The sequence below is a fragment of the Peromyscus leucopus genome, chromosome X (assembly GCF_004664715.2).
Source record: "Peromyscus leucopus breed LL Stock chromosome X, UCI_PerLeu_2.1, whole genome shotgun sequence".
NCBI lineage: Eukaryota > Metazoa > Chordata > Mammalia > Rodentia > Cricetidae > Peromyscus > Peromyscus leucopus.
The window spans coordinates 137,924,588-137,936,637 of record NC_051083.1 but is presented as its reverse complement, the minus strand read 5'-3'; the positions used below and the strand labels follow the sequence as shown (position 1 = coordinate 137,936,637).

Sequence of the window (12,050 nt, the reverse complement as noted above, 5' to 3'; positions counted from 1 at the left end):
TCTCCCAGTGGGTGGTAGGCGCTCGCTCTCTCTCTCTCGCTCTCTCTCTCTCTCTCTCTCTCTCTCTCTCTCTCTCTCTCTTTCTTTCTGGATTCCCATTTCGGACTGCCACCACACTAGGTAGCTGCTTTGAAATTGCCTCAGACTTCTACTGTTCTACACAGTCAACAGACTTGGTAAGTCAATTAAGATATCTTAAAGGTACAAATTAGTTAAAAGAGAATCCCCCCCTCCATTAAAAAGTGGAAAACATTTTACAAGGGAAGGAATTTGGTCTCTGTTTGATAAGTCATTAGGCAGTCTGAAAATGGAACAATTAAGTGAGAAAATAATGTTGATGGGCTGTACGGAACATCAGTTATGAATATTGTTTGTTTAATCATTTTTATTTTAGCATTTAAAAGGTTGGTCAATTTAACTGCAAAGATAAAAGCTTTAGAAAAACCTGTTAAAATGAATCATAGAGAAATTCAGACCCAGACAGGAGAATTTAAAAGTGAACTAATTCATGATTGACTTTAGAAAAACCTGTTAAAATGAATAACGGAGAAATTCAGACCTAGACAGAAGAATTTAAAGGTGAAATTATTTCAGGATTGAATTATATGGTTACAGAGAGAGAGCCTGTTTTCAAACAACCAAACTTAATTTATCCAGTAACCTTACAGGAACTACCTGCTCAAGGGCATGTACAAGCTAACTGGACTCCAGTGGAAATGTTAGATTTAAAGAAGCTGTAGTCTCCTATGGTATGCATTCTCCATTTGTAAAGCAGATGTTAAACTCATGGTTAACTTGTAATAGAATTACCCCTCAGGACTGGAAAGAATTAATTACAGCTGTCCTAGAGGCCGGAGCACAATTACAATAGAGAACATGGTTTAAAGAGGAGGCTAAAACAATACAACAACGTAGGACTAGAGGTATGGAAATTTCCCAGGATCAGTTTCTTGGAGAAGGCAAATGCACTGATATACAAAGACAATGTTCATATGATAACCAAACCTTAATTCTATGCTGCATGGCAGCCATGAATGCATGGGACAGAATTGAGGAAGCAGTGAAGAAAATTAAGTAATTTACAAAAGTTATACAAGGCCCAAAAGAATCCTTTACAGATTTCTTACAAAGACTGTCTTCAGGAGTAAATAGAATGATACCAAATTCAGAAGCTAGACAGATAATAATTGAATCTTTTGCTTTTGAGAATGCAAATGCAGCATGCAAAAGAATAATCAGGCCATTAAAGGCCAGATCAACACCCTTGGAGAATTGGATCAGGGACACAATTAATATTGAGTCTCATGACCATGACATGTGGATAGGAGAGGTAATTTTAGGAGCTTTAAGGAAAAATAATATCAGATGTTTTGGTTGCGGTAAACAAGGTCATTAGAAAAGGGAATGTAAACAGGGCATTTCTAGAAACAATGTTTCTTCAAGGAACAATGGCAACAGAATGCCCCTCCCTTCTGGATTATGCAGAAGGTGTGGCAAAGGCAAACATTGGACTAATGAATATAGATAAACAAGGGACAATGTAATCCTTTGCCTCTGCCCTCTGGAAACTCCCAGAGTGACCTCATGCAGGCCCCCACAGCAAACTTAGTTCTGTTCTGTCCTGCCATCATAGAAGAAACCCCTTCTCAGAGCCATTAAATAACCAAATGCCTATTGGAATAAACCAGGCTACTTGGGGTGATAGAACAGCTGTAGCAGAGAGGACAGGAAATTTAGGAGAAACCATGAAGCAAATTTTTTGGCAAACTTCTATAAATGAACAAAGACCAAAATTAAAAATACAAATAAATGGCATTCCCTTGGAAGGATTAGTAGACACGGGTGCAGCTGTTACAATAATTGCACCAGAATTTTGGCATCCAAATTGGCCTCTTCAGGAGGTAAATATTCAGCTGTTAGGGATTGGAACATTATCTCAAGTGAAACAGCGTAAGATGGCTCAAATGTATAGGTCCAGAAGGACAAAGAGGAAAATTAAAGCCATATGTAGCTAATATAGCTATGAATTTATGGGGTCGTGATCTATTACAACAATGGAATACTCAGATTAACATTCCTCCAACCTCAGAAACAAACCATAAACTAACACATGTTTCTGAGAGAAATATTAGGAGGTATTATGAAGAATGGTCACCAGCCATCCAGATTGTACAAGAACAAGGCACAACAACTGCTGATCTTTCAAAGACACCAACAGCTCTACATTTAAAATGGTTAACAGACAAGCCTGTATGGGTTCAGCAATGGCCTTTAACAACAGAGAAACTGCAAACTTTAGAAGAGCTGGTACTAGAGCAGTTAAATGCTCAACCTATTGAAGAATCAACCAGCCCTTGGAATTCTCCTGTATTTGTTATTAAAAAGAAATTTGGTAAATGGAGAATGGTAACAGACCTTAGAGCAATTAACAAAGTAATTCAGCCAATGGGCTCTCTACAATCTGGAATTCCTTTGCCTACTCTGTTACCAAAAGGATGGCCTCTTATAGTTATTGATTTAAAAGACTGTGTCTTTTCAATACCCTTACAATAAAAGGACAGAGAAAGATTTGCCTTCATGGTGCCTACTTATAATAATTCTCAACTGGTTAAGAGATATCAATGCAGGATTCTCCCACAGGGAATGGTGAATAGCCCAACTCTGTGCCAATATTTTGTACAACAGCCATTGGAAGTGATACATAAAAAATTTCCTAAATCTGTAATTTATCATTACATGGGTGATATTTTACTAGCTGATTCAAATACAGATACTTTAGAAAGACTATTTGAAGAAGTAAGGAAAATTTTGCCTTGTTGGGGATTACAGATTGCTCCTGAAAAAATACAAAGAGAAGATTGTAGTAATTATTTAGGATATAAAATAGGTCTACAAAAAATTAGACCCCAAAAGGTGCAAATTAGGAGAGATCAATTATGGACTCCTAATGACTTTCAAAGATTATTCAGAACATTTCCCATCTACAAACTGTTATTGGGGTAAAAAATGATGAACTAAATAATTTGTTCAAAACCTTAGAAGGTGACAAGGACTTAAGTAGTCCAAGAGAATTATCAGCTGAAGCTGATAGAGAATTGGCCTTTGTGGAAAAGAAAGTACATGAAGGACATATGGATCATGTGGATCCAAAGCTTGATTGCATTTTGGTTATTTTACCCTCTAAGCATTCTCCTACAGGAATTTTAATGCAGAGGGAAGATATTATATTGTAATGGATATTTCTACCAAATAAACAGAGTAAAAAATTAAGAACTTATGTGGAAAAGATCTCTGACTTGATTTTAAAAGGGAAATTGAGACTTTGTCAAATAGCAGGAATAGACCCATCAGAAATTGTAGTACCTTTAACTAAGAATGAAATTGACAAATTATGGGCAGAAAGTGAACCTTGGCAAAGAGCTTGCAGTAATTTTTTGGGAGAGATTAACAGCAAATATCCCAAAAGCAATAGAATTGATCTTATAAAGAGAGCTGATTAGATCTTGCCTCGAATTGTATGGGAAAAACCCATATCTGGAGTCCATACATTTTATATAGATGCAAACAAACAAGGAAAGGATGGTTACAAATCAGAAAATTTAAAGTGTTTCAAAGTCCTGATAATTCAATTCAAAAATCAGTATTGTATGCTATTCTGTTGGTATTAATGGATTTTTCTGAACCTCTCAACATAGTTACTGACTCTCAGTATGCTGAAATAGTGGTATTACATATCCCTGATGCATCAGAATTAGCTTTGTTATTTATTCAGTTACAAGATACAATCAGGAATAGGAAACATTGTTTATATATAACTCACATCCGATCCCATACTGACCTGCCAGGCCCTCTAGCACAAGGCAATGATGAGATTGATAAATTATTGATAGGAAATGTGCTGGAGGGCTCAGGATTTCATAAAAAACATCATGTCAGTAGTAAAGGTTTAAAAAAGGATTTTTCCATAACCTGGCAACAAGCCAAAGAAATAGTAAAGAAATGTCCTACTTGTTCCTTCTACAATCAAACGCCATTACCAGCAGGATGTAACCCAAACGCTACTCAGAGGAATGAAATCTGGCAGATGGATGTGTTTCACTTTGCAGAATTTGGAAAATTGAAATATGAACACCACACTATTGATACTTATTCAGAGGATATCAATGGGCAACTGCTTTGAGTTTTGAAAAAGCTGATTCTGTAATCACACATTTGCTAGAAGTTATGTCCATACACAAATTAAAACTGACAATGGTCCAGCATATGTCTGGTAAAATGAAACATTTGATTGCTTACTACAATATAAAGCATATTACAGGTATACCACATAATCCTACAGACCAAGCAGTCACAGAAAGATCAAATCAAACTCTAAAGGATATGCTAAATAAACAGAAAGGGGTAACAAAAATCCCCCGAAATAGATTACATAATGCTCTATTAACTTTGAATTTTCTCAGTGCTAATGATAAAGGAACAACAGCTACAGAGAGACATTGGATAATAGAAAAAAACTACAGAATTAAATCAGCCTATATACTTTAATGATGTGCTGATCTCAGAATGGAAACCAGGATATGTGTTACATTGGGGATGAGGTTTTACTTTTGTTTCTACAGGAGAAAATAAGCTGTGAATAACATCAAAATTGATAAAGGTTTGATTTGAACAAGAGAGACCTCTTAATTAGAAGACCATTCAATTTAAACTAACTTATATCACTAACAAATGCTTTTCATTTAATCAGATATAACTTGCCAAAAGGGAACCTCCCCAAAATTAGGCTTGGGGAAGGATTTTTTTTTTCTTTTAGAAAAATGAATGCTAAGGAATCTCAAGAACACTGGACAAATGAGACATCTGAAGAAAATAGACAAATCATCTAGAAAAAAATGTCCCAAGAAAAAGAGTAAATTGGCCTATTGGTATATCACATATAAAATTTCATGAGTCTTCCTAAATGTTTGTTTCTGCTCTTCTCTACAGACACTTAATACAAATGGTCTTTTTGTAGTCCCAGTTCAATTAAAAATTAAAGCTGGCTTTGGAGTTGGAGCATGGCTCTCTCCTTCTCTAAACCTAAGCATGTTGTTAAAAGGAAAATGCAAAATCTCTGTATCATGTCAGAAGAGCGAGCCATCTGATATGGGACAGAAGAAAACCAAAAATTAAGAGACTATTCTGTTGCCACTAATCTCAGTTCTTTGGTTCTATTTTGATTCTTTAAAGTTTTCTTAAGGTATGAATTTTATATCAAAATTTATAAGATTTATATGTATATTCTAAACTCTTGTTATGATATTAATGGTTATATAGAGTACGAACTCATTCTAGAAAAAAAGGCTTCATTTAGCTGCCTATACATGTTTTTTGTGTTGGAGTCTCTATCAGTTTTCTGCAGGGAATCATGACCAGGCCTAACAGGGAATTTGAAGTCTCCAGAAAGATGATGGGACCCCACAACAAGGATTCCACATGGACAATAATAATACCACTAAGCTACAAACACCTCCAAAAGATCAACTTTGGACTACAAACTGCTCAGAACAATTATGAGATGGCTAGCTGAGATGATCCAGCCTCACAGGCTATTCAAGTGAGGACTTGAGATAAGCCCTCCACTTTTGCATTATACAGAGACTGGACAACAAATGATACAGCTACCACTCTGGAACTTGACAATTAACCGAAATTTTTTCTTTTCAGGATCCCCTAAAGATGCCTTCACCCACAAACAGCAGGAAGCAATTTTAAGAACAGGACACCCACATTCCCAAGAGGTGGAGCGGGTGGTTTATGGTCTTTTAGTGGGTTTTAGGTTTGGGATAATTGTCATTATTTAGGATGGTTGGTTACAAGTTTTTATTGGTAGTGGTCAGGAAAGAAGCTAAACAAAGGAGATTTAAGGTTTTTGTTTGGAAAAAACAAGGGAAAAAAAGACGATATAGATAAGAGGTAGATTATAGAATCTACTAAAAAATAGATATAGAAATGATAGAATGAAGGGTAGATTATTGAATCTACTCTGAAAAGAAAAAACGAGAGGATATAGACATGATATAGATTATAAGGTAGATTATTGAATCTACCTTTAGAAAGGCAACTAACTACTAGTTTTAAATATTTTATATTGGATTGGATCTTTATATATTGTATACAAATTATATATATTGATACAAATTTGAGATCGATATTGTTAGAAAATGTTGTACTTATATTTCTAAGCTTGTTCTGGATGTTGTACCTATATAGTTCTTTTAACAATGTAATGCAATTTGCTGATCCTTGAATGTTATTACCAACTATTAGGATATAAAGAAATGAAAGTTAGACATTCATTTAGAAATGTTAGAAAGAAATGTAATGTTAGACATTACAATTGAACTTGTAGTCATATTAGGTGTGTTTTCAAGGTCAAGCAGAGATATATTTTAGATAGACAGGTCATTTTCAAACCCTTCAGAGATCTATAAAATATGGCATTTAAAATGTTTTAATAACATAGATTTTTTTTTAGATTTTTTTCTTTTTTTATGACAATGAGACATGTCTGCTCCTGGCAGCACTAATCTATTTCAGAGAAGATATGGGCTTTGAAGAAACTGTATATGGAATTAACTTTCATTGTGGCAAAAGTTAGCTACTGGGCAAGAGTGCTCTCACATCGACTGCTGACAGTATGCTATCCAAAATGGACAAACAGGACACAAAACAAAGAACTACTGATCCTTGCCAAGACAAGTGTGGTTGTGGCTTTAGCAACAGGCATCCTCTGAGGCCAGGACAATATGACATCATCACTGAAGTGGCTTTGCAATACGGAAAAGGTACAGTGCCCCTTTCTTCAAAGGCAGCTGAACAGGCAGTGGACCGATGGCTTCTGGTGTGCAGTGGAACAGTAGCTGAAACAGTTATTCTTGAAGGAGTAACTAGGTTGATGGAGTCTAACCTCTCAATGGTAGACTGGCATTTAATAAAAGAAATGAAGCCACCCACAAGCTGAGAAGAGTGAGCAGCCAAATTCCAAAAACCCCAGCAATTTCTAAAATTTAAAATCCTGAATCATGACAGGACACTAGTGGAATTCAAGTGTTTCTGGTACATGGAATACTCTCACTGAATGTGAGGTTGAGCTGTAGGCCTTGTGTACATCCTACTTCACAAATGAGTCTGTCAGAAACGCTAAGCCTGTAGGCCAAAGATAATGCCCCAATGTGCAGGCAAACCTCCGGTGACTGTCCAGGCAGCTGGCTGTTTCTTTCGTAACTCATTTTTTAGAAGTTGCTTGTTGGCACTACCTGTTTTACTAGGTGATATTATTTATTTCTCGGGTCTCTGAGGGAGTTGAAGATTAGATAGTTATAGTTACAGTTTTCATTGTTAAGAAATTCAGAAAAGAAACTCACTAAGAGGTGTTAAGTGTATAAGTTGGAAAGACATCATAAGTGTTTTCTGTTGTTAATATAAGTTAGGATAGAAAGTGAAGTAGGTACATTTTGGTCTGACCAAAATAGGATAGATAATGGAATATTTTCTCTGAATTTGTCAAATGCAAATGGACCAGACATTGTTGATATATTTATATATTGCATATAGTTATTGTACTTATTGTATATACTTTTTCTTATATTAGTTATGACTTTTATTTTTATTAGATAAAAACTGGGAAATGTGGTAATATTTTATTTGTGCTTTAATAAATAAAGCTTGCCTGGAGATCAGGGGGGAAAGGCCAGCCATTTTAAGTAAACAAAGAAGTCAGGCAGCACACGCCCTTAATCCCTTAGCAGGCAGGGTCTCTGTGTATTCAAGGCCATACTAGGGAACAGAGCCAAGCGTGGTGATACACACCTTTAATCCCAGTACCAAACATAGAGACCTGGAGGTGTAGACAAACAGACATGTGACATGTAGCAGGAATCCTAAAAGTTCTTATTAATAAAATCAAATCCAGCCAGGTATTGGGGTGAACTAGAAGATCAGAGAATCAGAACAAGCCACAGCTACCTCACCTCGCCAGATCCTCAGCTGGTCTTCTTTCCTCAGACTGGAGACTTCTTTGTCCTCATATCCGAATGGCTCTCAGCTGAACTGTGCTGCTAGAAGCCTGAAAGCTTAACCAGCCACATGCTTAACCAGGCCAAATGCTTCTAGTTTCTGGTCTTCACGCCTTATATACCTTTCTGCTTTCTACCATTACTCCCTAGGATTAAAGGCTCGCTTCCTGGGATTAAAGGCGTGAGTCGCCATGCTTGGCTGTATCCTTGAACACATGGATTTCTGCCTCTGGAATGCTAGGATTAAAGGCGTGTGCTACTACTGCCTATCCTCTGTGTTTAATATTGTGGCTGTTCTGTCTCTGACCCCAGATAAGTTTATTAGAGTGCACAATATTTTGGGGAACACAATACCACCATAGTGACAGAGCTGTGTGGGAAGAGGAAGTGAAGTAGCTGGGCTAAGAGCCAGTGAGAAGGCAGAAAAGCAAGACATATAAGCCCTGGGTAGACAGGAAGTCATTCTCCTTGGAAGATGCAGAGTTGGTAAGGTAAGGTTGGCTGGTGGCTTTCCATATTTCTCTGACCTCTCTAAGGCTTTAACCCAAATTTCTGGCTCTGTGTTTTTTTATTTAATAAGACCATTTAGAAATTTGTTTACAGGTTATCAAGGGCATATTGTGGCCAGGCCTTAGTACTCAGAGAAATCAAGTATTCAGGACAGATGGTATTAGACAGCCCCAATTTGAATAGAGTTTGTCAACGACACCCCAGGAGCATTTGGGGATCAGGCTTTGAATGGTAGGTGCCCATTTCACAAGTCTATGCTGGGGACCCAAAGCCTAGGACAATGCATCCACTGTGGTAGGCCTTGGATCAAAAACAGGGGTGTGGGAAATTCCCTTCAACAGAATGTCTTCTGGAGAAGGGGTCCCATGGAACAAAGGCAGCCTTTTGCTCCAGAATGTGTCGGGGTCCTGGCATGGCTGCATCTTTAGCAAGACAAAAATCAAAGTAGGCCCTGGGCCTCTAAGGCAATGACTTGGAAAGGAGAACTTATCCAGCCAAAAGCTGATCTTAGTCTGACAGAGAACAGGTATGGGGGAGAGGGGTGTTTTCCTACCATGTGGCCCCAGGCTGGTGGGGGAAAATCAACCCCCCCCTCAGTGGAACCTCCAGATGAAAAGTTTTTGTACCCTGATAGTCTTCTCTGCCAATGCAGCAGTCCAAATCAGACCGAATTAGAAAAAGCCCCGGTTTAATGGGTAAAGCATTCCCAGGTGATTCTCTAGACCCCCAGAGAGGCGATAGGGATGAGAGACTGGAAAACCATGTGTGTGTTTTCTGGGATGCAGTTTAAAAACCCTGTGGGAGTGGTCTGATCATCTCTGGGGAAGGAGCTATGTTTGGCAGGCTTGGGAAGTGGGGGGGGCGCAGGTTTGGGGAAAGAGATGGGAGAGAGAAGTTGAGGTGGAGGGGAGAGAAGTTGAGGTGGACCCTCCACCAGAACACATATGACCATGTCTCCAAAAAATATAAGAAAAAGCTGTAACATATACTGTTTTTCTTTCTGTCAAAATTGTGACATTAAATCCATGATATATAGATTGACTATGTAAATATATTAGTACATTGTTTAAATTACTGTATAATATTTCATTGTGGTTTATGGGTATTTTACTAGTTTCCAGTTTTAGGTATGAAAAATAGCCCAAACATTTTTACTGAACGTTCACATACCTCTTTGGTATAATATACTTAGGAGTAGAATTGCTGGGTAATTAGTACATTTTGTTATTTGTTTACCTATTTGTTTTAAATTGCTTGTGTCCTGGTGAAAATGCTTTAATATATACTGTGATAATTATGATGCAGAAGAAGATGGATAACTGAAGAAATGTGATTCTGTGGGGTTTTTTGGCACTTAAGAAGTAAATACATGTGTTCCTAGGAAAATGAAACAGATTTATGTATATGGTTCAAAGCTTAAAGATCATATTGGATAGAATAAACTAATATGCTTGCAGAGTGAGTCTTTCTTATTAAAAATTTAAATTGGGAAATATTTTTCCCCTAAGGAATTTGTTCATTCAACACTATGTGCATTGCTACATAGAGAAGAAAAAGAAGTGAAGCCTTGCCAGTGAGTTCATATTGCTTATTATAGGTTTCAAAGAACTCTGCTCTGGCTAACTACTGATTCTGAATGACCAGTCTCTATTTGAAAAGAGAAGGAAGGAAAAAGGGACATTTGAATTTAAACAGAATTAATGTAAGTATGGCTCAGTAGTAGAATGCTTGTCTACCATGATCTAGACTCTGGGTTCAATTCTTAGAACCATAAAAGTAAGATAATTGATTAAAATAAAAACTTGCAGATTGTTACTACAAATCATATAGCCAGTGCCAAGAATAAAACAACTTACTTTTTTTTCTAGTCTGTAACTTTCAAAACTACCAGCAGAAATCTTGCTCGAGCCATGTGTATGAAGAATATCAAGCTTACTATCATCATCATCATAGTATCAATTGTAAGTTTTTGTCTCTTTAATATATGAGCTTATTTTTCACTCTTTAAGATATTAGGTAATGGGGCCGGGCGGTGGTGGCGCACGCCTTTAATCCCAGCACTTGGGAGGCAGAGGCAGGCAGATCTCTGAGTTCAAGGCCAGCCTGGGCTACAAAGTGAGTTCCAGGAAAGGCGCAAAGCTACACAGAGAAACCCTGTCTCAGAAAAAAAAAAGATATTAGGTAATGGGATTCTTACTTATTGATTGACATTCTGAAATGGGCTACATTCAACTTTTAATTGTAAAACACATGACTAAGAAATATCTTTTCTTGTGAAATCAGCATTAAGTATCATCTCCATTTAAATTCCTTTTTTCCTGTTGAGAATTTTTGTACATAGTGAAATAAATAAAACTGTGGTTGAGGACATAGCTCAGTGTTTAAAAGCACTTGTTCTGTAAGCAAGAGGAGCTCAGCCTAAATCTCCACCACCCACCTAAAAGGCCAAGCATAGCTGTGCATGCCTGTAACTCCAGCATGTGTGGTGTGGACATGTAGATCCTGGTAGCTTGTTAGCTAGGTAGCCTACCTGAAAAAGAGAGCTGTTTAGTGAGAGACCTGGTCTCAAAAAATAAATAGGAAAGCAGTAGAGGAAGATACTGGAGGTACTCTGGCTTCTGCATATATACTCACAGGTGTACATACCTACACACACACACACACACACACACACACACACACACACACACACACCACAACACACCCAGTTTTATTATGTAAAGCTTTCAACTAATTTATTCTATACACAGAATTATATAGGAATTAATGTGATTAATATGTAATTACAGTTAATATAGAACTCTGAAACTGTACATCCCACCATATTTTAGAATCTATCCTTTTTATAACAGAAAATAATAAAATCTTTCCTTATAAACAATACCTCTTTTTACATACTTTCACTATTGGTTACATGAACCTTGTGCTAGGGTCACGTAAGTAAAATTGCCTCCTTCTTCTTCCAGGTGTTCATCTATATCATTGTGTCACCTCTCTGTGGTGGGTTTACATGGCCAAGCTGTGTGAAGAAATAAGAAAGTTGCCATTAACCAAGGATACAAGTGTAAATGGAGATAAAGGCAATCCATGTGACTCAGGCTTTTCACTATTCTCAGAAAGTATCTGCCAGTTTCTTTAATCTTCTTTTCACTTTTTCTTGTTTTAATAGAATGATATGCCTCTAGATTTATTTTTGTCCTACCATATAGTTTATTTTAATGAACTTCATATTGAACCATTATTTACAGAAGTATCTTTGAAATAGCATTTGTTTCTTTGGTCTGTTAAGTAAAACCTTCTACTTAGACATTTTTGTTTTTAACACACAAAGCATTTGCCAAGGTGCAAACCACCAATCTTACAACCTATCTGCTAAAACTGTCTAGGAATTTTGTATGTTCACACAAAATTATTGGGAGACAGATTGTATTGCTGACATCTCATTTTAGTCTCTTTTGTTATGGGAGAGTTTTAGGTGCTTCA

At 37.0% G+C, this 12,050-nt stretch overlaps 1 protein-coding gene across 3 annotated transcripts in view; it reads left to right on the top strand.

Moving 5' to 3' along the window:
- The window catches only part of Vamp7 (vesicle associated membrane protein 7), a 52,478-nt gene extending 40,818 nt beyond the window's left edge, over positions 1 to 11,660 (top strand). For 2 of the 3 annotated variants that reach the window (XM_028861750.2, XM_028861749.2), the window contains exons 7-8: positions 10,436 to 10,528; positions 11,534 to 11,660. In XM_028861750.2, coding sequence (XP_028717583.1) covers positions 10,436 to 10,528; positions 11,534 to 11,602 — 162 coding nt within the window. In that variant the 3' untranslated portion in view covers positions 11,603 to 11,660. Of the gene's footprint in view, positions 1 to 10,164; positions 10,270 to 10,435; positions 10,529 to 11,533 lie in introns of those variants that run through there. The other variant, XR_003733642.2, reaches the window with a different exon arrangement.
- Positions 11,661 to 12,050: the final 390 nt, after the last annotated feature.